The 24,293-nt window shown below is 51.3% G+C and overlaps 1 protein-coding gene across 2 annotated transcripts in view; it reads left to right on the forward strand.

Annotated features, from left to right (window-relative positions):
- Positions 1-24,293, forward strand: part of LOC101939677 (protein-arginine deiminase type-2) — a 143,808-nt gene that overhangs the window by 89,489 nt on the left and 30,026 nt on the right. For both annotated transcript variants that reach the window (XM_065575093.1, XM_065575091.1), the window contains exons 4-7: positions 10,568-10,629; positions 16,222-16,339; positions 17,803-17,928; positions 23,782-23,960. In XM_065575093.1, coding sequence (XP_065431165.1) covers positions 10,568-10,629; positions 16,222-16,339; positions 17,803-17,928; positions 23,782-23,960 — 485 coding nt within the window. The remainder of the gene's footprint in view (positions 1-10,567; positions 10,630-16,221; positions 16,340-17,802; positions 17,929-23,781; positions 23,961-24,293) is intronic.

Consider the following 24,293-nt stretch of genomic DNA (forward strand, 5'->3'; position numbering starts at 1 on the left):
GCCTGTTCTAATGACGAAGGATGTTTCAGCTCTTAGGGCTGGCCTGAGGGGCATGCAAGACCTGCTGCAGGGAGACGAGGGGACGCAGATCTGAGCTGTCAGTCTGTCAAGAAATGCGCCATGGATCCAAAACTTACTGTCCCATCGCCTCCTGCCGCTGTTCCTAGGCTTCGTCTACACTACCCAGCTTTTAGTGACCCGTTTTGTCCTTCAATTGCCAGTGTAGACAAAGCCGTAGGAAGTTTGTGGCTGAGGTACTGTCTGAGAGGCACAACAATTTCAGAAACGGGGCATCTTGATTTTTAGCCAGCGGTTTCGATGCGTCTTTGAGATGCAATTGGGAAGTCCGCTGTCTTGCTAGTCGGCTGCATGCAGTAATGAGGCCAGGGCCCACTGGGAATTTTTGTCTGACCCACTGCCTGGTACCTGCCTTCCTGGTCAAAGAAGCATCTGAGATGGAGAACTCTTAACAGAGGCACTTATGTGGGTGCAATTCTCCCCCACCCCTCTGCTGTGTCTGAGAAATACACCAAGGCTCACGCAATCCACAGCTGTGGAGACCGTTACCGCTGGTGTTGGGCTTAGCAAGGGCAGGAAGAGATTTCAAACGGTAGCCCATTTAAACCCATTTTTATCTTCGTCAGAAGCTGGATCTTGCATCAGGGTTTGTCTCTACATTGATACATAGTCCTTCTCCGCGCTGGGAGCGGTCTGGACATTGGGAAGCCCTGAAGTTTGAGCTAATGCTTTGCTACCTCCCTGATGCTAACTGGAGACAGGTTAAACGGCCGAATTTCAGTCACATTTCCAAAATCCTAAAGTGCAGTGGGGTTTGCTGGGGAGGGATAGCTCAGTGGTTTGAGCATTGACCTGCTAAACCCAGGGTTGTGAGTTTAATCCTGGAGGGGGCCATTTAGGGATCTGGGGCAAAAATCTGTCTGGGGATTGGTCCTGCTTTGAGCAGGGGGTTGGACTAGATGACCTCCTGAGGTCCCTTCCAACCCTAATATTCTATGATTTGCTCACCTTGGTATATAGGTGTAATGCAGACAGACCCCAGTCATCAGTGGGTGGAATTGAACCTGGGACCTCTGGAGCTAAACACATGCGCCTCTACTGCATGAGCTAAAAACCACGTGCTTCTTAGTTAAGGCTGTAGCAGACTCATTAATCTCCAAGTGGTCTCAGTGACATTGGGGGGGACAGAGCACTGCACCCAGGAGCTGTGTGGGTTCCATAGGTAAGAAAGATGGTTCTTGGTCCAGGATTGGATCATAGAATCATAGGGTTAGAAGGGACTTCAAGAGTCATCTAGTCTAACCCCCGGCCAAGATGCAGGATTTGTTGTGTCTAAACCATCCAAGACAGGTGGCTCTCCAGCCGCTTTCTGAAAACCTCCCGTGAAGGAGCTTCCGTCACTTCCCGAGGCATCTGTTCCATTGTCCTTCTGTTCTTACAGCTAGGAAGTGTTTTGTGAGATTTAATTTAAATCTGCCGTGCTGTAGTTTGAACCCATTGCCTCTTGTCCTGCCCTCTGTGGCAAGAGAGAACAATTTTTCTCCATCCTTTTTAGGGCAGCCTTTTGAGTGTTTGAAAACCGCTGACATGGCCCCCTTAATCTCCTCTTTTCCAAACTAACCATACCCAGTTCCTTCAGCCTTTCCTTGTGCGGCTTGAATTCCAGCCCTTCGATCATCTTTGTTGCTCATTTCTGGATCCTTTCCAGTTTCTCTCCATCCTTTCTATACAGCGGTGACCAAAATTGGACACCGTCCTCCAGCAGAGGCCTAACCAGCGCCGAGAAGAGCGGTACTATCCCCTCCCGTGACTTGCATGCTATGCCTCTGTCAGTGCAACCTAAAATTGCATTTACTTCCTTTGCAACAGGATCGCATCGGTGAGGTGGTGATCCACCACAACTCCCACCTCTTTCTCAGCCGTGCTGCTGCCAAGCCAATTCTTCCCCATTATGTATGTGTCATTTTCTCTCCCTCTCTCTCTCATGCACGCACGGCTTAAGGATGTTTGGGTAGTTAAGCACAAATTACCAGAACAAATTACCTAGGGAGGCTATGGAATCTCTGTCTTTTTCTTTAAGAGCAAGTATTCTTTGTGAGCCTGTCCAGTTAGGCAAGCTCGGCCACTTCTGTGATTGAGTCACTTGTCTGCGACTCCAGAGATCTGAGTTCAATTCCTGGCTTGGCCATAGCCTCCCTGGGTCACCTTAGCAAGTCACTTAAGGCCAGGTTTTCAGCTGAGCCCACACTGAGAATTTCCAGAGCTCAGCACCCATCATCGGGGTCAGATTTTCAAACAAGCCAGCAGCTCCCTGGGTGATGCAAATGGCCAGGTGTTTTTTAAAAGGGCTCAGCAAAGACGCGTGCGCCCAAGCACGGTGCTCTTTGGAAAATCTGGCCTCTCGCTTTGGTGCCTAAATGGAAATTGAACGCTTCAAAATCTGGCCCTGCCTGTGTGTGCCAAGCACTTCCAAAAATACAGGTGGGAAACGTTCTGTGCCTCAGTTTCCCCCCCTGTAAAATAGGGATCATTTTCTCTGCCGGTCCTTTGTCTGTTTTGACTCTTTATCCTGCAGGGCCCAGATCCCCAAAGGTATTGGGATGCCTAGGGTGATCAGATGTCCCGATTTTATAGGGACAGTCCTGATTTTGGGGTCTTTTTCTTCTATAGGCTCCTATTACCCCCTCACCCCCTGTCCTGATTTTTCACACTTGCTGTCTGGCCACCCTAGGGATACCTAACTTTCATTGAAAGCAAGGATCTGGGTCCAAGCTCCTCCGGGCAGAAAGCATCTCTGAGATGTGTCTATAGAGCACCTACCACCAGGGGGCGCTGATCTCAGTTGCAACTTTTAGACATGTCTGAAATACAAATGCTTGACTTTTTCTGCCTGGCCTGGATGCTGTCCCCGCAGACGCACGAGAGCGAGGAGGAGTCCGCATTTAACAGCGTTGTCGATTGATTTGCTTCTGAGTCCCATCTGCAAAATGCAATTCAGAACCTAGCCGTAGCATCTGGTTTGTGCAGGGCTTGTGCCGAGGAAACGGCGGTAGTTTGTCTTCACCGTCTTTAGCTGAGGTTCTGTTGCTTTCGGCGCTAGGCCTAGAAGTTCCTTTTCTCGTGTAAAATTCACTCAGAAGTCACTGTAGTTGCCCGAGTTGTTTCTACTGTTGCCTTAGCAGCAAAACAGCGTACGCAGGGACAGAATTGTTTCACATGATGTCTCGAAATGTGGCTGGAAACCTGATCTACTGGAGCCGTCTCTCCAGTACCCTGCAGCCGTGGAAAAATGACTCCCTCGCAGCATGTGTGCAAAAGGGGACTGGTGGCGAAGAAGCAGTGAGTTTGAACGGCAAGGCGGAGAGCAAACAAAGGTTGTGGGAGGCACTGGGGCTTTCATTAAACACTTTGGAGCTATGACTTCTTAGGAGCAGAATAGTGTGATCGGCCCCAATCCATTTGCCTATATAGAGGGGAAAAAATGTGTTGAATACTGCTGCTAATACTGAAAATCTAGAATGCAAGTATTACCGTGATCAATGTGACTAAATAAACTAATGCAACGTACAGTGAAGGTGATCTATATTCATGATCTACAGTTTGATCTACTAATAGAGATGGGCTCTCTTATTTGTAAAGTGGTAGCGCTTTCCGGGCCCAGTCAGGATCGAGGCCCTGTTGCTGTTTGTGTTCATAGACTATCAGGGTTGGAAGGGACCTCAGGAGTGTTGTACAAAAACACACAACGAACGGCAGCCCCTTCCCCAAAGGCCACTGCAAAATGATGGCGCGTTTAGATCTGAGATTCTTGTGTCAGGCCGGTAGCTACAAAATAGGGCCCTGATCCTGTAGAAGGGTCTTTCTTGACTTCAGCAGGGCTCCACACAGGTGCAAGCGTCCATCTGCACACACCCAATTGCAGGAGTGGCACTCTAAGGGCCTGATTCTCTACTGGGAAGGGGTCATGGGGGGCCCCCCACTTTTAAAAGAGCTCTCCCACTTTTTACCAGCCATAAGGATGAGCAACGGGGAGGGGCCTCAAAGGAAGGGGCAGCACAAGGGTGGAGGCTCGGGGGAAGGGGCAGTGCGAGGGGGTGGGGCCACGGTTCAGGAAGCATTTCCTCCCCCCTTCTTTCCCCCCTGCCCCCCCTCCCCCCGGTTAGGAAGCTTCTACTGCCCCTGTTCTCTAACCCTTAGTGGGGCGAGGGATCTCAGTGGGACAGCTAGTGCAAGGCCTACATGTAGTTTGCAGAATCTGCCCTACACAATGGAAGGCAACGGGAGTCTTGTAGGTGATGCCCATAGTAAGGAAGCACCAGAGAGGAGTGTGAGGATGAGATTTTTATCTTCCTAAGCCGGGAGCTGACCTAAAGGCTGAGTGAAGACGCAGCCAAAAATTCCTGTCCTAACGAGGGGGTTGGTCTTGCCCTGACTCAATAGGTGCTGTTTATAACAGCAAGACGCCTTTAAAAAGAAACACCCTCAGTGCAAATACTGATGCCACACGACGTGTTGAAATAGGGAGCTAGTGGCAACGCTAGGTGCTGAAATCCAACACAGCGCACCAACAAACCACTGGGTTTGCTACCGTGAAACTGTTTGGGAAGCGCCACCGGACTCAGTGGGTGCCGTTAGCAACCACGCCTGTGTCAAATACACTATTTTGCTAGCGCCGGAGGAGCAAGGACTGTCGTTCTGTTTGGTATCCGTACAGCACCTAGCACACTGGGGTCCCGGTCCATGGATAGCTGCAGATTCAAGCAGCTTGCTCCCAGAATCAGGGACTCGGGGCTACTTCCAAAACCCACCGAAGTCAGGGAGAGTCTTTCTGCCCATTTCAATGCACTTTGGATCATGCTACAGGAACCAGATTCTGCTCTTGTTTACACCAGTAGACATCCGAAGTGACTCCACTGATTTCCATGGAGTTGCTCCTGCTTTATACCAGTGTAAACTAGAGCAGAATCTGGCTCTTCTAGCATGAGCCGAAGTGCGTTGAAATGGGCAGAAAGACTCTCCCTGACTTCGGTGGGTTTTGGAAGTGGCCCCAAGTCCCCGATTCAAGCTGCTTGAACCCCACTTTGAAAGCGAAGGGGGTCAGGGTGGTGGTGTCTATGTAAAAATGGCAGGACCCTCTGAGCAGGAGTTTTAAGGTTTCAAGTGGTGGCTAAGGAGCTGGCAAAGGTTCTGTACTTGGGTGGGGTCAAAGGGTCTCCTGGGGTTTGTAGCAGAATCCTAGGGCTGTCCATGTCTCTGTGCACCACTGATGCATGACCAGGACATGGGGTAGTGGTGGTGATAGGACCATAGAGTGCCACTGAGATTTTTCTGTAGAACTTCCTACCGCACCTCCATGGCTGTAAAGTGCCATCTGCATGTGTAGTGATATTGGGGTTGCCAACTTTCTAATCACACAAAACCGAACACCCCTGCCCTGCCCCTTCTCCGAGGCCCCACCCCTGCTCATTCTCCCCCGTCGCTTGTACTTCCCCACCCTCACTCACTCACTTTCACCGGGCTGGGGCAGGGGGTTGGGGTGAGGGCTCCGGCTGGGGGTGTGGGCTCTGAGGTGGGAGATGAGGGCTTTGGGGTGCAGAAGGGGGCTCCAGTAGGGTTGCCAACCCTCCCGGTTTCGCTGGGAGTCTCCTGGATTCGGGCTCTATCTACTGGAGACTACTGAAGCCAAACCAGGAGATTTTAGTCCGCTTAAAATCCGGCGTAGCTAAGGCAGTCTCCCTGATAGCCCTGGCCCCATGCCACTCCCAGAAGCCCGGGCATGTTTCTGTGGCCCCTGGGGTAGGCAGGGGTTCTCCACGCGCTGCCCCTGCCTGCAAGCACCACCTCCGCAGTTCCCACTGGCTGGGGACTGCGGCCAATGGGAGCTGCAGGTGTGGTGCTTGCAGGCAGGGGCAGCGTGCAGAGCCCCCCATGCTCCCCCAGGGATGGCCGAGCTGCTTCCGCAAGCGGTGCGGGGCCAGGCCGCTGCGCTGCCGACTGGGAGCCACCTGAGGTAAGTGCTGCCCCGGCTGGAGCCTGCACCCCTCACTTCCTCCTGCACCCCAACCCCAGCCCGGAGCCCCCTCCTTCACCCAAACTCCTTCCCAGAGCCTGCACCCCAATCCCCAGCCCTGCACCCACTCCTTCACCCAAACTCCCACCCTGAGCCCCCTCCTGGAGCCAGCATCCCAACCCCCTGTCCAGCCCTGAGCCCCCTCCCAGAGCCTGCACCCCTCACTTCCCACGCATCCCAAGCCCCTGCCCCAGCCCTGAGCCCCCTCCTGTACCCAAACTCCCTCTCTGAGCCTGTACCCCAATTCCCCTCCCACACCGCGATCCCCAGCCCTGAGCCCCTCCTGCACACAAACTCCATCCCAGAGTTTACACCCCACACCCCATCCTGTACCCCAACCCCCTGCCTCAGCCCCAGCCCAGAGCCCTCACCCTCTCCCACAACCCAACCCCCTGCCCCATCCCGGTGAAAGTGAGTGGGGGTGAGGGAGAGCAAGTGATGGATGGAGGGGGGAAGAAGTGAGAAGGGTGGGGCCTCAGAGAAGGGGTGGGGCATGCAGCTTCGAGAAGTTTCATGTCTCCGGTGGGGTCATCAGTACGTGCCTTTAAATATTCACTCCCGGCTTCAGTTTCTCGTGTCACGCTGAAAGAGCAAAGCCACCCTCCTGCCCCAGCTGGTTTGGTTTAGGGCCAGCACGGTACAGTACCAAGCCGGAGATCTGGGTTCTCCAGCGCAAGCCAGCACAAAGGGCCGCAGTATGGAAACAGGAAGCCGCACTCCTGGGCCAGAATTTCACCTCTCGTCAGCCTGTCCGTCCGGGATCTGTACCACTTGCCTTGTAGCCGAGAGCTTGGGCTGTGCCTAGAGCTGAGCGAAATCTTTTTGGCAAATGGAAATTGGTCCAAAAAATGCATCTTTCGGGGCACCAAAACTGTTCATGAATTTGGGTCAAATTTGGTGAACAGTTTTGGCCAAACAAAGCCTTCGACTTTCTTTTCAGACATGTCAACGTTTTCCGGAGCTGAAGAAGAGAGCTCTTTGTAAGCAGGAGCTTGTCTCTCTCACCAACAGAAGTTGGTCCATAAAACCCCCATGAGGTTGCCAACTTTCTAATCGCACAAAACCGAATACCCCTGCCCTGCCCCGCCCCATCCCAAGGCCCCACCCCTGCCATGCAGCTTCTCCGAAGCCCCTCCCCTGCTCGCTCCGTCCCCCCTCCCTCCATCGCTCGCTCTCCCCCACCCTCACTCACTTTCACCAGGCTGGGGCAGGGGTTGAAGTGCAGAAGAGGGTGAGGGCTCCGGCTGGGGGTGGAGCCGGGGATGAAGGGTTTGGGGTACAGGAGGGGGCTCTGGGCTGGGGCAGAGGGTTGGGGTGTTGGGGGTACCGGGGCAGGGGGTTGGGGTGTGTGGAGTGCAGGGTCCCGGCGGCACTTACCGCGGCTCCCAGGAACTGGCTGCCAGGTCCGTGCAACCCCTAGACACATGTTCAGCCAGGGAGACTCCACGTGCTACCCTTGCGCCCGCAGGTGCCACCCCCTCAGCTCCCATTGGTCACGGTTCCCAGCCAATGGGAGCTGCGGAGCCGGCACTCTGGCGCGAGGGCGGCACGTGGAGTCTCAATGGCTGCCCATGCGCCTAGGGGCTGCAAGGACCTGGCGGCCGCTTCCAGGAGCCACGCAGAGCTAGGGCAGGCCGGGAGCCTGCCTTAGCCCCAGGCCCCCTCTGTGCCGCCAACTGGACTTTTAACGGGCTGGTCGCCATTGCCAACCGGAGCCCCCAGGGTCCCTTTTCGACCGGGCTTTCCGGTAAAAAAACGGATGCCTGGCAACCCTACTCCCCCACCTTGTCTCGAACCGACGCGGCTACAACAACGCTGCCAATGTCAAAATGAACCGTTTGGCTATTTTGTTTAGAAAATAGCCATTCAAAACGACATTTGAAACGTTTCATTCAATGCAAACAAAATGTTTCCGTTTTCCCCTTTGGCGAGGAAGAACAGGGGGGAAATCATTTTTGGTTTGAAACTAGCTGAACTTTTTTTTCCCTGTTTTTCGGTTTGGCCACCAAACGGAGAAATCAATTATTCGCTCAGACCTGCAGGCTGACTGGAGGCAGCAGCTTTCCAGGGGTCAGTGGTCGTAAACCAAGGCTCGCATGGAGTGTGGAGGAGTGAAATAATATCTGGGGCGGGGGGCACGAAAGGAGATTAGGCCTTTCTAATGGGACAGCTGAAGCCCTTCCTACCTCAGCGAGCTCTCACACTTATGAACTGCACTTACAGATCTTGTGCAAGGGCAGGGCTCTTTACCAAGGTGAGTATTATTTTCAATTTTACAGATGGGGAAACTGAGGCACAGAAGGGCGGCGGCTTACCCCACGTCACACCGCAGAACGCAGGCATCCTGACGCCCACTCCCCTGCTGTAGCCACTGAACTGCATATACTCCTTGATCTCAGAGTGGTTCTAGCCCTTGGGCCATGTCCTACCAGAAATGATTCCAGCCTAGAGAGAATCTGGCTACTGGACTGCACCAGAGGGAGGGCTTTGAGAGAGCCGGTCCTGAAAAGAGACGAGGGGAAGAGAAGAGCCAACTGCTCCTCAGTTTCTTTCTCTTCTGCTTCTCTGAAGTTCCCTGGGCCCGGTGAAAACAATCCTTGTGACATTTCCCCTTAATCTGCCTAACACCCTGGCAGAGCACATGACAGTGCTGGTTTTATTTTTGTGCACTGAGCCGTAAGCGAGTGCCTTTGGGAAATGTGCTGTTCAGCAGGGCAGCCACAAAGGAAGAGGCCTGCACTGGGCGCCAGTGAGTGATGGCTCCAAAGGGGCAGTTTGCAGGGGGCAGGGTGGCCTGACAGCTAGAGCACTGGGCTGGGACTCAGGAGATGTGGGTTCTAGTCCCAGCTTTGCTCTTAGCCTGCTGGGTGACCTTGGACAGGTCACGTCCCCGCTCTTTGCCTCAGTTTCCCCATCTGTAAAATGGGGGAAATGATACCGACCTAGTTTCTCAAGTGCTTTGAGATCTAGTGCTAGTAAGAGCTGGCTGCTGGAAGACAGCTAGGGTTGTTGTTAAGTCATAGACATGGGAGTCAGAAGCCTTGAGTAGTATTCCAGTATGACCTTGGGCAAGTCACTTTAACCTCCCTGTGCCTCAGTTTCCCCACTTGGCCAATTAGTATAGTCATGTGATAGCCTCACAGCCCCCTTGTGAGATGGGTAATTTCATTATAAAGCACTTTGAGCCCCCTGAGTGGAGATATTGGAGATGTATAAAGCATCGTTAATGTCTGTGTGATTCTAAGACCCCTACACCCTACGCACACACCTGCCCTTCACCCCGCCCAGTGCCAGCAAATCACTGTCTCCATCTCCGTCCGCAGCTCTGGTGCTGCTGGGCCACTGCTGGCTCTGAAGTCCTGCTTCGCCATTGCCCTTGCGTGTCACGGGGGCACTTGCACCTGTGCAAAATGCCCTCCATGTGCATGGGTGTAAATGCTTCCGCAAGGAGCAAAATCAGTGGCACGTCGGCCCCTGAATGCCCATCCTGCCCTCCCCTGCTCAGGCAGGTGCACTGCAGCTCCCCCTCTGGCTTCCCAACTCACCTAATGCCGCGGCGACTGGGGAGTCATCAAGAGGAGGCAGCGAGACCTAGCGGGGCTGGATGGGGCCCTGTCTGCATCACTTTGCATAGGGCTCTGCAAACTGTCCTGTCAAGAGAGGATGCTGCTACATCAGCACCGGGCATCACCTCCACAATTTCTCCGCTACTGAGTCAGGGAGCGGCCAGGGAATTCACCAGTGTCTCTTGCCTGATGATGTGATGCCAATATTGGGCCCAGCCCTAGCGTGGCTGCTCTTAATGAACAGGCCTAGCACCCATCCCTGGAGGGCTCCGAAACCCAGGTGAGATTGGTCCCCTGAATGAAGGCAGAGGGGTTCTCCTCCCTGCCAGCTGCCGATGCAGACTTGGTCTCCCTTCAGGGCTTAACTCACTTGCTTCCCAGGCGATTCAGAAGGGACGTCCACAGTTCATGAAGGCTGTTGATACATTAGGGAGGGTTCAGAGGAGAGCCAGGAGGGGATTGGTCCTGCGTTGAGCAGGGAGTGGGACTAGATGACCTTCTGAGGTCCTTTCCAACCCTTAGAGTCTCTGATTCTATGAGAACGACGGAAGGATTGGAAAGCATGCCTTAGACCGAGCCCAAGTCGCTCAGCTGAACGATTTACCAAGGGTCGTGCTGGATTCTCCATCACTGATGATTTGTAGATCGAGATTGGATAGTTTTTGAAAAGATCTGCGCTGTGCATTATTTTAGGGACGGACTCTGGCCTGTGCTGAACAGGAGGTCAGACTAGATGATCACCGTGGTCACTTCTGGCCTTACAATCTGTGAATCTATAAAATGGGTTTGTTACGTCCACTGAATATTAAGTTCCATGAAGACTGTTTTATTGCCCCTTCTGCCCACTGCACCAGCCCTCAATTCTTATTTGCACTGGTGAGCAGTGATCTGACCAGATGTGTTGTGTTCCTAGGAATCTCTCTGGACGTTGACGCAGATCGCGACGGAGTGGTCGAAAAGAACAACCCAAGGAAGGTAAGTTTGCCTTTGGTTCCATCATGCTAGTGTGTGTCAGCAGGGCGCTGCGGACTCCAACAGGCCTTTCCACGTTGTGTTTTTTAAAGGATCCACTTGTTCCTGGCCTCTTAGGAGACTTTGCGAAATGTGACTCCTGGGCCTGGGAGTGGAGCCTGGAATGACATCGTTGTTCAATAAACTTGTGACTTTCCTTCCCTTAGAATCTGTGTTCGGCCCACGATGCCCACGTACAGCCCAATGCAGGCACAGCCTTAGTCAATTGCAGTCATCTGACGCAGGGTTTAAATTGCGCTTTAGGCTGATTGTTCTTCCCCACAGGAAGCTGGGGGCGGCAGAGTTAGAGAGAAGCTATGTTGTTTTCCACAGAGTAACAGCATCTGACATAGAACACAACGCGTCTGACACAGCCAGGAGTGGCTGCAGCCCTACACAGGGCTGGCTTCCAGGAGCTGCCAATCATGTGGTTGAGGGGGAGATACATCCTGTGTGGTAATACGCTTGGATGCCTCCGCGAGGGATAGATCAGGGTAGATTAGATGCTCTCACGCATTGTGACACATGAGGCAACCCCGTGTTTCCATCTCCATCTGTCTGGTGGCACATTTCTCGCTCCATTATAGACTGTTTCCATGACAGCGATATCTTTCTCAATGGTTTTTTTATATGTCATCTGTTGTCCTCTGCTTTTGCATCTTCCACCAAGTGGTATCCAGTCAGGGACTTGTCTAAGCATCTGGTGGTTTGACATCAGTACAACATGCCCAAACCACGTCCGCCTTCTTTCTCGAATCATTGTCTCTACAGGCTGTTGGCCAGTCCTTTGTAGCACATCAGCAGTAGTTACTTTTAGCCCACCAGTGGACACCACGTATTCTTTGCAAGTATCTCTGATGGAATGTGTTAAGTTTCCTGTTGTGGGCTTCTAGTATTTGCCAAGTTTCAGACTCATATGACAGTATAGGTATCACCGTGACATTGTATAACTTTATCTTGTTTCTTGTGTGAATCTCCTTATTTTTTCAAATATTAGCCAGTCTCAAAAAAAGCACCATTTGCCTTTGCAATTCTTGCTTCCATGTCTTTATGGAGTTGGCCAGCAGCACAGATTGTGATCCCAAGGTAGACAAACTCATTAACCATGCTGTTTTCTATGCTGTCAATCACATATATACCATCACTGCTAATTCCTCTTTCAACAATCCTGACTTTCATTTTCTTTTGGCTGATTGTTAATCCTACTTTGGCAGCCTCACGCTTGCAATTGACTGGGGTCTTGTTCATGGCATCAGCATCTGTGTCCAACAGACCAATGTCACCTGCAAAGTCAAGAACTTGAAGTTTTCCTCTATTCCAGATAACTCCTGTATCTTCCTTTGATGTCGCTCGTCACATCAGGTAATCCATCATAATGCAGAAAAGAAAGGATGATAGGATTCAGTACTCCAGTGATATCAAAATGATTGGTCTCTCCATTTTGAACCTTCATACTCATCTTGACCAGTGACAGTATCTTTCTTGGAAGCCCATATTGTCACAAGATGTTCCATAGTGACTCTCTATGAATGCAGTCGAAAGCTCTGGTGAAATCTATGCCGTTCAAGCCTAATCTTCTCTGGCAGACTGGCCCTTTCTCAATCAGTTCTCTCTCAAGGTAAAGATGTGATCTGCACACGATCTCGTCACTCGGAAGCCGGCTTGCTCATTACAGTTTTTCATCTATGACCAGTTGATGCTGCGCGGGATACCTGTCAATGGACTAGCCTGAGTGGAGAGAGGTGCAGTCCGAGGCCTGGATCCTCACCCACATAAATCAGCACAGCGCCACTGATTTCAATGGAGCTATGCTGATTTGCATAGATTGAGGATCTGGCCGAGGTCCTGAAGGCCTGAAAGGATCTAGGCACCTAAATCCCTGGTTTAGGTATCTCAGTCCCAGGGTGGGGACCACTGTGATGCACAGAATTCCTGCTGCAACCCTGGAGGTGCCTAAACTCGGCCCTGAGTTTTTGCAAAGCCCCCTCAGCGCCTATGTTTCTGCCTCTGGCCACGGGCACTGCTGCCCCCCGTGAGCACCCAGGCACTGATCTCCCGCCTCAGCCCCAGAGCGATTCACAAACCATGGGGAAGGGAGTGTTCAGCTGGCTAGGGGCCCGATCCAGTAGGGAGTGCGCAGAGGCCACCTACCGGATCGGGCCCCTCAGACAAGTGTACACAAACCAGCGTGGTGTGAGGAGGGGAAGAGGAGGCCTTCTCCCATAACATTTAGATGAGTAATTAGGGTACCCATCTGGGAAGTGGGCGACCTCTGATTCAAGTCCCCTCCACCTGCAGTTTTGAACAGGGATCTACTATTTCTCAACTGAGTGCTCTAACCACTGAGCGATGGGACAGTCCATTGTTCTGTCTTTTAGAGCGAGGGAGAGAGGCCAAGGCTGGGAACAACTTTCTGGTTTGGGTGGGTGCAGCGCCCCCCCAGGATCCAGTCCCTTTGTTCCAATGACTCTCAATTATTTATCCACCATGCAACAGCTCCCACTGGAGAGACTGAGGGACCTCCCCCTCCACACATAGAAATACCCTGTAGCCCAGTGGTTAGAGCTCGCACCAGCAAGGTGGCAGAACCCTGTTCCAGTCCTTTCTACCATCAGGTAGAGGGGATGTGACCTGGGGGGTCTCCCACATCCCAGGTGAATACCCTACCCCCCTGGGATAAATGATATGAGGGAAGTATCAGAGGGGTAGCCGTGTTAGTCTGAATCTGTAAAAAGCAACAGAGGGTCCTGTGGCACCTTTGAGACTAACAGAAGTACTGGGAGCATAAGCTTTCGTGGGTAAGAACCTCACTTCTTCAGATGCAAGACTCTTGCATCTGAAGAAGTGAGGTTCTTACCCACGAAAGCTTATGCTCCCAGTACTTCTGTTAGTCTCAAAGGTGCCACAGGACCCTCTGTTGCTGATATGAGGGAAGTTATCCTCTTTCTTCTCCACCCCCTGATTGAAGCACTTAGCACCACGAGAGGGGCAGGGCTTAGCGTACACCCCTCTGGTTGGCCTCTCCTATTGGCTAGCTTAGGCGGCTCCCTGCCTCATGTGCTGGCTTTCGTGAATCGCCGTCTAAGACGCCCATCTCTCCCCATTGGTTGTATCTGAGCGTAGACCCCTAACTCCGGCTTTTTGTATCGCGGTGATTTCCCCAAGCACCCACAAGTTAGGTGCGGTGACCTGCCAGGGTAGCTCTTGAACCAGTGCCGCGACACCAGCAGTTAAATGGCCATGGATGCCCTGCCTGTGAGGGGGGCTCCAGCCCTGCTGGGACCAAGCTGTGTTTTGATCAGGGCTGCCGAGAGCGGGTTCGGGCCCCGGTGAAAAAATTTTTTTGGGCCCCCCAGCAAGGGCGGACCAGCTAAACAGGGCCGACGAGATGGGGGGGAAGCTGGGGAAGCCAGGCCGCGCACCCCCTTCCAGACCGCTGGGCCCCGGTCATTTGTACCGGCTTCCCCCGCCTCTCGTCGGCCCTGGTTTTGATGTCATGACATTGAGCCTTTTCTCTGTCTGTGATCGCATTCCCCCTCCCTGCCAAAGATGGGGAGTGCGGAGAACATGGGGGGCAAGGAGAAGAGAAGTGAAAAGTGGGGGCACCATGCCCAGCCTGATGCACGTGACAGCCATCTTGCTCGCCTAGCCTGTTCCTTTGCGGGCACAGACGAGCAGGGAGCAGTTACCCTCTCAGGAGGGACTGTGGAAATAGGACTTGGCCCTCAACTTTTGTCCCCTCGCCACTGCAATGAGGCGTGTGTCCTTTGGGAAGAAAGGGAGCTGGTTCTGAACCACAACCCCGACCTTCGCGATGTGCCTCCGCTGGCACCAAGTCCTCTAACTCACGCCCCTCTGGTCCGTGAATACCTTTACTGTAACAACGTGGGTGTTAGCAAGCAGAATGGAATTGGAAGGCTGATTCTGAGAAGGGGCTGCTCGCCGGGTTTACGGGAGCTGCATCTGCTTGAGACCCGCGCACCTTAATCCCTGGAAAAGGATCCAAGGAGCCGGAAGCTGGAGTAAGTTCTACCTCCTTGCTCGGCTGAGCAGCGCCAGCCTGTGGAGACCTCAGTGACAGGGTCGCTTTCACCATTGCTATTTAAACCAGGGCTGCTAGAGTCAACTGAAGCTGTGCGAGGCATTCACATAAAATCAATCATTTTACCTCCTTGGGAAAGACTGGGACATTCTGTGCCCACGGGGACCCCTCCATCACCTAATCCCCACCTCTCCCATACCTCCGACCTTCCCTGCTGAGTTATCGATCTGTTGCAGCAGTTGTCCGAGCTGTTGTTCATGGACTTACATCCTTGGTCAATATCTCTGCTGGGCTACAGTTTATCACTGGCTGGGGATTAGCAATGGGCTTCCACTGCAGAATTTGAATCTAGATTTTGGACACGTGAAAGTCCAGTCGTGCTTGAATCATGGACTTTTGGTTCTGGTCTGTCTCATGTGTTTAAGCCAGGGGTTAACTAACCCTCTCTGTTAAAATCCACACTCTAAAAGCATAGGTATATCGGTTTTAAAAAAAATAATCTGTGGCCTGCAGAAGACTAGGCGGTGGTCCCTAGAATGATGCATCTTGAGAATGAAGCAGTAAGGGATCAGGGGGGATAATTCATAACAGGAAAAACAATCCATTGTGGCTAGTCACTTCTAATGCTTCTAGAAGCACAGAGCCCTTCCCGGCAGGTTGTTTGCAGCCCTCGTCTCGAAGTCATTGCATCGTGAGTGGCAGACAGTTGAGTAGATGTCACAGTCCCCCAGGAAATGTTTCCATAGCTACCTAGTAAAACAAATGCTAGAACAGAGGAATCATGCAAACAGGTGTGTGTGTGTGGGGGGGGTGTCTCTGTCCTTGTATCCCCCTCCATCTCCCAGGAAGCTGTGCTCACACACAAGTCACCATCGCAATGTACATGTCACGGCAGAACAAGTATAGTGCAACCGAGTCTGCAAGGCAAATTCATTTCCTTAACAGCCAAATCAGAGCCGCCTTCTCTCCATTGCGAGAAGGCCTCCGCGTGGTGCTATCAAGCCACTCGGTCTTGGGTTCAAAAAGCATTATATTCTTCCTAGGCAAGTTCCTCCTTGCAGTCTCCATGCAACGCATGTGTAGTTCTCCAACTTGTTCAGAGGGTGCATCCTTTAGCTAGAGATTCCATTTCCCCCCCACACACCATTTTCCAGCATTGCAGAGCAGTTTAGGACTGGAAGGGATGATAAAGATAGATGACTGCGGTGGCTGGCGATCGTAGCATGGAGGAGAGAGTTTCTCTGCTCACCTAGGCTGCTATGGGTTTTTGGAGATGCTCTTACTAAAAGTGGCCCTTGATTTGTTTGGCACAAACTGGGGGCGCATGTGTGCAGACACCATTCTTATCAGTGAGGATTGAATGCACAGCCTCGAGCACTGAAACCACAGGCCTCCAACCCCGGGAGCTAAAGGAATTATTCTTTTCTATGAGTAACAGGCTTATAGTCAGTGGGGTTGGCCACTAGAGGGAGACATGGGAGCACACACCCTAAGCCAGAGTGTTATATTTTCAGGGAACATGGACGTGGGGCCCAGACGGGCAAGGAGCCATCCTGCTGGTGAACTGCGACAAGGACAACCCATTTATCTCTGGACTGGATTGCGACGATGAAAAAATATTCAGCAAAGAAGGTATAAGCAGACCCCTGTCCTTTATAACTCACAGCTGGGTAAAAACTCTTTGAGGGGGGGGGGGTGTTGGTTTGTTTTTAAATGTCCTTTTCTTTGTTGCTAATAACAACGCAGGTTATCAAAGCAGGGAGAATTTTTAAAAGCTAATTTACCTTCACTTTTCATGCTGCTGTCGCATGAAAGTTTCTAGACACTAAACCTGCATTTGGGGCCAAATTTGACCCTTCAGTGTCCTCTTAAAGTGAGGTTCTATCCTGGAAAGCATTGACTCTGGACTCTGCATCCCACGTGTGTGAGGCAGGTCAGATCAGTTTAGGGCTGAGTAAGTTTTACTTTGTTTAACAACCCAGTTGTGAGTGAGCTGGCTTCTCTTCTGGCTCCTGCATCACAAACAGACTCCTTAACTCGGTTCCAAGGGCAGGACCAAATTCCCGTCTCGGTTTGTTACATCCGTGTGAGCCAGTTGCCTCGGTGAGGTTGCACAGGGGTAAGAGGACAGCTCCTGATGACAGTGGAAGTTACGCTGATACCACTAGGGGCAGAATTTGGCCCGCAGAGTCTTTATGACAAGTGACGATGTGAGAAAAGGGAAGAACCTGGCCACACTTTCAGAGCCCAGGGGGAGTCTGCGTCCAGAGCGCTCCTCCCCACCCCCCAATTCTGGTGATTGTTTCTCCAACATACGTGAAGATTCACAGGTCAGTAACACCAGGGAAGGGCAGCATCTCCCCTGCACAGCAACCAGAGAACTTGTGAAGAGCAGATGCAACTCGCTGGTTCCACTTACTCCAGTAATAACTGGCTGGTGTAATCAAGGGGGAGACCCCCCCATTGCCTACCAGCCGCTGTAGCGCACATGTTGACCTGCCGCTCACTTGTGCCTCGTTACACTGGACAGATGTTACTGTTTTTATTTTACTGTACAGCAGGCTTCTCTGTGAGCGAGCTACTGGCAGTCTCCCTCTTATTACTGGCAGCCGTTTGCATCAGAAATGCTGAATTCCGACACTCAGGCCATGGAGCTGCTGCCCAGGCTAAAGAGATTGGTCTGCCCCTGTGTGGTTCTCATCATTCGTTTTGGGGCTTGGCAGCAGGACGGTCGCGTGTGTGACCATGCGTCTCCAAACCAGGGATCGGATGCACACAGCAGCGCATCCTACTGCCGCACAGTAATGCTGTGATCGCCGTCTGCCTCTCCAGAGTCATCTGCGCAGAAGCAAGCGGTTCGTGAATTCGCTGAAACTTTGAGTGTCTGCAACTGTCTTTTGCTATCGGTCTTTTCATGGATCACCTAGGGACGGTGCTCTGGTTTTCCCAGTCTGACCCATGCACCCACCTCCATATGTTTCTTGTTCATTAATTTGCCACACACGGTTGCTAGTCGATAACTTTAATAACCTCGGGAGCGGTGACAATGCTGGGTCCGATGTCCTGCCTTCATTTGCCTTTGTTGTTGTTTTTAGATTTGCGGGACATGTCTCGGATGATCTTGAGAACCGAAGGCCCCCAAAGACTGCCTGCTGGGTATGAAATGGTTCTCTACATTCCTATGTCTGACTCTGACAAAGTAGGAGTCTTTTACGTGGAGAGTAAGTGGTTCCTCTGTTCTTTCTCTTCTCCTTCCCCCTGTTTCATGATGCTTGTTATCTCTCTCTAGTGCTGCAACCTCTTCTTTTCCTTTTCTCTTGTTTCCTGTATGCGCTTTGTTGAGGTTTTCCAGGCACACCCCTCCCACTAAAACAATCGACCCTTTGGGAATCACTCACCCAGCGGGCAGTAGTTCACTGCCCCAGCACGTCTCTGGTGGCGCCATCATTTCCCCCAGAATTTAAAGTTTACTGTCTTGTAAAAGAATACCTGATTCTGATCTTGCTCAGGCTGGTATCAATCAGGAGTCCTTGGAGTTACACTAGTGACAGACCAGACTGCCGCCCTAGGCTTCTAGCATTATAGTTGCAAAGATAGCTTTCCCAATGGTGACCCTGAAGCCATGCTGTCTGTCCGATACTAGAGATGTGCCTGTCTCAAAGAGATGTGACAGAAACAACAGCTCTGGGAAGTGGGAACTGCCTCCTCCTTCCCAATGGGGTGTTAACTCTGAAGCGTTATGGTGAGCCAAGCAGTGCTGACGTTTACGTGTTTCCCCGCTCGTTAGTTTAGCAAAGCTAGTCGACTTCTCTCAGTTTGTGGGTGGAGTTTGGGAACAGTCCCTTCCTTTCTCTGCCTCCATCTGACATATTGGGAGCAAAAGCAGCACAAGATGTTTTGTTTCCTGGGATCTCATGTCTGCTTTCCCTGAGGGTGGATTTCGCCCTCAACGAAAGTGAGGGCCTAGGGATAACACTGTTGGACACAGACATGGTGAAGGTCTGTGTAAGATTCCCCCCGACCCCACTGCTCATACCCTGTAGTCTCAAGCTGTAGCACTGCTGTTGTCCCAGTCAGGGCTGGAATCCTCACCATGCCAAGTTAATCTACTAGACACTAGGGTTACTGTTATTTCACAAAAACAACAAGGAGTCCGGTGGCACCTTAAAGACTAACAGATTTATTTGGGCATAAGCTCTCGTGGGTAAAAAAAACCTCACTTCTTCAGACTTTATTTCACACTTGTCTATGGTGTGCCTGGTGCTTTACACGTGTGCATTTTGCTTTACACAGCAAGGAGACACACTGACCTTGTCCCAGTCTAAGCTGATCACAAGACAAACCATCGCGGGTAATAACAGGCAATGGGGATAGACAGATAGAGGAATGGACTCAGAATCAGGTTCTGGGGTCCTTTGGGTGCCCAGGTGTGTATTATGTTTATTCTTAGAGGGTTTTGTTTGCCTTCTAAGGCAAACGGTTGGTTCGTACTAAATAACCAGCATGCTTTGCTGTAGCCCGGGGTGGCTAAACTGCCGCTCGTGAGCCACAGTTAAAGTGCGGCTTGCGGAGCCCCCAACTACCAGCCTCGGTGCGGACTTGGGGCTTCTGCCGTACGATGGTGGGGCTAGGAGCTTCTGCCCAATGGCGACGGGGGTCCCGGCGCTTCTGCCCCACGGGAGGCACCTGCCGGGGCTCGGGGCAGAATCCCTAGCCCCACCACCCCACTGCAAGGCGAGAACCCAGGCAGGCGCACCCTACCAGTCTGAAGCCCCAGGAGGCACTCCTGGATCTTGAACTCCTGAAGATTATCATATGCAGCTCAGAAAGCGTGGCCACCCCTACTAGTTGCTGGGCCCTCTCCCATCTACTTGAACAACCAGGCTCTTTGCTGCTTAGCTTAGGAGAATTGAATGGATCTTAGCATAAGGCACCACCCACCCAGCTCACCCCCTTCACCTGTGCTAGCACCTTATCATTCGATGAGCAATCCTGTGGTGACATGAATGTATCTCCCACTGCCACACAGCCAGGGCAATGTCCGCCGGGCGTGCCATGCTTAAAGCCGACGACGACCTTCACTTCCTATTGGAGCTGGGAAATGGTGAGGCCTTTCCCCCCAGGGACGTATTCTGTCTTAGCTCAGTGCAATGCAGAGCCAGCGTCCACCAGGCCAACTACCTGCCCACCATTGAGAGCTGCCAGGGAGTGAATGAATGAGTGATGAGTTGATCCCACTCCCTTGCCAAAATTCCACTCTGAGTCCCCTGCCAGCTCCCATTGATGTGAGCACTGGTGAGCGCTATGTGTTCTCTCTCTGGACATTAATTAAACACGGCAGTGTTACAGAGAACAGGGCCGTTAGCATCTCTGGCAAGTGCCTATGTCCTAATGTTTCTCCCAGAGCTGGCCGTTCATACCAGGGCAGTGCAGTCAGTTGCAGATGCCAGAGCATATTTGACTTGGGCTTTGGGCTGATTTAAAAAAAATCAGTGTCTGCATATGATTGGGTTCCAATTAAGAGCCAACGAGAGACTTATCTACCAGATCGTTAACTGCCACGAGCCGTATCACCCAGATGAAATTGTATTAGATTGGGAGAAATAATCTAGCAAAGAGGCTTTAAGAAAATCATTGCCAGGAAAACAACAAGGAGTCCGGTGGCACCTTAAAGACTAAAGATTTATTTGGGCATAAGCTTTCGTGGGTAAAAAACCCACTTCTTCAGATGTTGTTTTTGTGGACAGAACAAAGAGTAATGATCTCAAGTTGCAGTGGGGAGGTTTAGGTTGGATATTAGGAAAAACTTTTTCACTAGGTGGTGAAGCACTGGAATGGGTTACCAAGGGAGGTGGTGGAATCTTCTTCCTAGAGGTTTTTAAGGTCAGGCTTGACAAAGCCCTGGCTGGGATGATTTAGTTGGAGATTGGGCCTGCTTTGAGCAGGGGGTTGGACTAGATACCTCCTGAGGTCCCTTCCCACCGTGATATTCTATGATCCAGACTAACACGGCTAGCCCCAGTACTTGATTGCCAGGAAAAAGTCTCACCATGATAATCCCTTTTAGGTAGCACGTTTTCATTCATAGATCTTAAAGTGCTTTACAAAGAAGGTCAGTATGAATATCACTCTTTTACAGATGGAGAAACTGAGGCACAGAGAGGGGACACAACATACAATAAGTCAGTGACAGAGCTAGGAGGCGAGCCCAGGTCTCCTGAGTGCTAGCCTCGTGCTCGAGCCACAAGGCCAGGCGGCTTCCTTCTCAGAGCTTTCGTTCATTGGGACCTTGCTAGAAAGCCAGCCCTGTCCATTAAAACAGGACCCATGCATTCTGTTTGAAATGCTTGTCCTGGCTGACCTCAAATTCTCTGTTGCTTCTGAGTAGTTCAGACATGGAGTGAAGCTGGCACAGGTGTTTCGCAGGGTGTTGAGTTTCTTCCATGTGCATTAGAATCATTTCAAAACAATTGAATAATATAATACGTGAAAGGAAATCCACAGTGTTTTCGAGGCTGGCTCGTTGCTCTTAAACTTGCAGTTTTGAAGCGCCCTTTCTGGGACACGGGATTTACCCAATCTTTATTATCATTTTGATTTGCTTTAAGGTAAGGCCGCTGTGCTGGGGCATACATGTAATGAGTTAGCCCCTGGCCCAAAAGAGAGGATTATGATTCCTATTTTAGCGATGGCAAACTGAGAGGTTAAGTGAGGCTTCCCAGGACACACAGTGAAGCTGTGGCAGAACTGGGATTTGATCTGAGCAGAGCTGGGCAAATCACTGATTTTTTGATTCGGTGGCTGAAACCAACCCCCCTCCCCCAAAATTGTTTTGGGTTGAACGAAACATTTCATTTCAGCCTAGGGTGTTTGTCCTCCTTTTCTGTGTTTGTTCATTAAATCTAGCTGCCTTTCTAAATGCAATGTGGTGTTGAAATGTATCGTTTTGAAAACAAAATGTTTCGAGGTGCCTTTTTTGGTGAATAATGTATTCACCGGAAAAAAATCCACCCAACTCTAGAGCCAGTGCCTTAACCACAGGGCCATGCTTCCTCTCTCTACGGCTCGGTCCAAGATTCCATAACTGGCTCACCGTGGTTGGCTTCCGTGTCCGGATGCTGGGTGGGGCTGATGGCCTGTAATATACAAGGACAGACCAGCTGATCTGGCAGTCCCTTCTGGCCTTAAACTCAGTGATGCTGTAAGAGTATTATCCTAAATACCTGAAAGGATAAAATGCACGCCCTGGTCGCAGTGAATTAAGGAGTAGCCACAGTGGCTTCTCTTGGGCAGAGAATCATAGAAGATCAGGGTTGGAAGGGATCTCAGGAGGTCATCTAGTCCAACCCCCTGCTCAAAGCAGGACCAATGCCAACTAAATCAGATGAGGTTCTAAAGCTGAATTTGGTGGTGTCATCTGGGACCAAGCCTGAAACGTCGCTGGGATGCGGCTTTGATCGTGCCTTCGAGAGGCCATAGAGCACAATCAAAACCCTGGAACACAAAGTACCTCTAAAACCTGGCCACAGAGCACAATCAAAACCCTGGAACACAAAGTACCTCTAAAACCTGGCAGTCGCAATGCTGAAAGAACAGTTAAAACAGAGACGGGGTTTTAACTCTGCAGCTTGTAGGAAAACGTCTGTATGAGGCTGGGGTGTGTCAGCACATGACCACACCACAGCTCTCAAGGGTGCGGAGAGCCCTGCCTCTCTGGGACTGAAATCGAAGAACTTGTCTTGGCAAGATTGCATGGAGCCATTCCCTTAGCTCAAATGACAGTGCACTGGCCTGGAGTGCTGGATACTTGGGCTCCTAACCCCTCCACTTAATTAACTTATTAACTGGCTATTTAAAAGACAAGCGACGGTCTCTGGTTGTATCTGTGGAGCACAGGGATTTACTCCTGGGGGAATTCTGCGCCACAAAATTAAAAATTCTGCGCACAATATTTTAAAATGCTGCATATTTTATTTGTCAAAATAACACAATATAATCACGCCAGTTTCAATTATTTCAAAATACCTGTCAGCCAGTATGTCTGTAACAATACAGACAAAAAAAATTCAGGAAATGTTTTTGGACAAATAGCTTTCTTACTAGGCATATTAATACAGAACCTTGAGTTCATTTAAACTACAATACAGAAATGTATTTCTTGCACCCCTCAGAAGCAGTGCAAAGGCTTGGGGGAGTCAAGGGTAATGGAGGAGCTGAGGGAGAAGGAAGTAATTACTGGGAAGAAGCCTGAGAGTGAACCAGGAGGGTTGTTGGGTGTGGGTGGGAGAAGTATGGAACAGTGTTTTTTTTGGGGGGGGGGGGGATTGTTAGGGAGGTGAGGAGCCTCCCCCATGCAGACCCTGGCAGACCCCTAACCTCTCCCATTCACTATGGCACATCTGCCCTTGTCCTCATGTGGTCCTGCATCCCCACTCCCCTGTCCCCATGTGGCCCTGCAGCCCCGTCTCTACCCCAGCCCTTGTATCCCTGCACCCCCCTGTCCCCATGTGGCTCTGCAGCGCCCCTCCCATTCAGCCCCTGGCTCAATGCTGTCACCTCAATAGTTCTTGAGCCCGCACTCCAGTGTGTCCCCCCACTAGCCCTTCTGAACCCCATTCTGTGTTCCCCCCGCAACCCTGTGTGCCCCACTCTGTCTGTCCCATGCCTCCTCACCTGGCCCCACTGTGCGGACTGCAGCCTCTCTGCTGGCTGGCTGCCCTCTCTTCTGGCACCACAGCAGCCTCTGCTGGGCAAAAGGTGTAACTGCAGCATCTCTCCAGTAGAATCTATATTCTGCAGAGAAAAAAAAATCTGTGGGGGACATGAATTCTTTGTGTCTGCAGTGGTGCAGAATTCCTTCAGGAGTAGCAATTGGTCTCAAATTATGGCCTGGAGCCACCAGCAATCCCCAGAGTGTTGCCATGCGGGTCATAGAACTAAAGATGCAAGCATGGACCTCTTAAGTGTGAGAGGGGAAGGGAGCCCCACAAAATTACATAGCTGGAGAGAATGTGCTACAGGAAAGTCCCATTTTTCTAAACATTCCTTCTCCCCCACACCTTTTTTTCTTCTAGATCCTTTCTTTGGTCAGCGTTACATCCATGTCCTGGGTAGGAGAAAGCTGTATCATGTGGTGAAATACACAGGTGGATCTGCAGAGCTGGAGTTCTTCGTGGAGGGTCTCCGCTTCCCAGATGACACCTTCCCTGGGCTGGTCTCCATCAATATCAGCCTTCTAGAGTCATTAACTGAGGTTGTTGGGCATGGTAGGGAGGGATGGGGCATGATGTCACCTGGGAATAGGATGTTTAATTGCATGGGTTTAGCAACACTGTAGACATAGCAAGCTGTGAAATATCAGTCGACTGGCATGATGCATCCTTAGGTAACTCAGTTGACATCAGGGAGATTAATTTATTTCAGTAACCATTGGAAGCCCAAAAACAGGTCAAATGTGCTAAACCCAGGGATGTTTGTGAATTACATTTCCTTCCAGATGCACTCTTGTGCCACTCTTGTCTTACAATAATCATTGCATGGGGACTAGATGTCTCAAGGAATCAGTAATGGGATATTGAGGCTTTAG

This window comes from Chrysemys picta, chromosome 21 (assembly GCF_011386835.1).
Source record: "Chrysemys picta bellii isolate R12L10 chromosome 21, ASM1138683v2, whole genome shotgun sequence".
NCBI lineage: Eukaryota > Metazoa > Chordata > Testudines > Emydidae > Chrysemys > Chrysemys picta.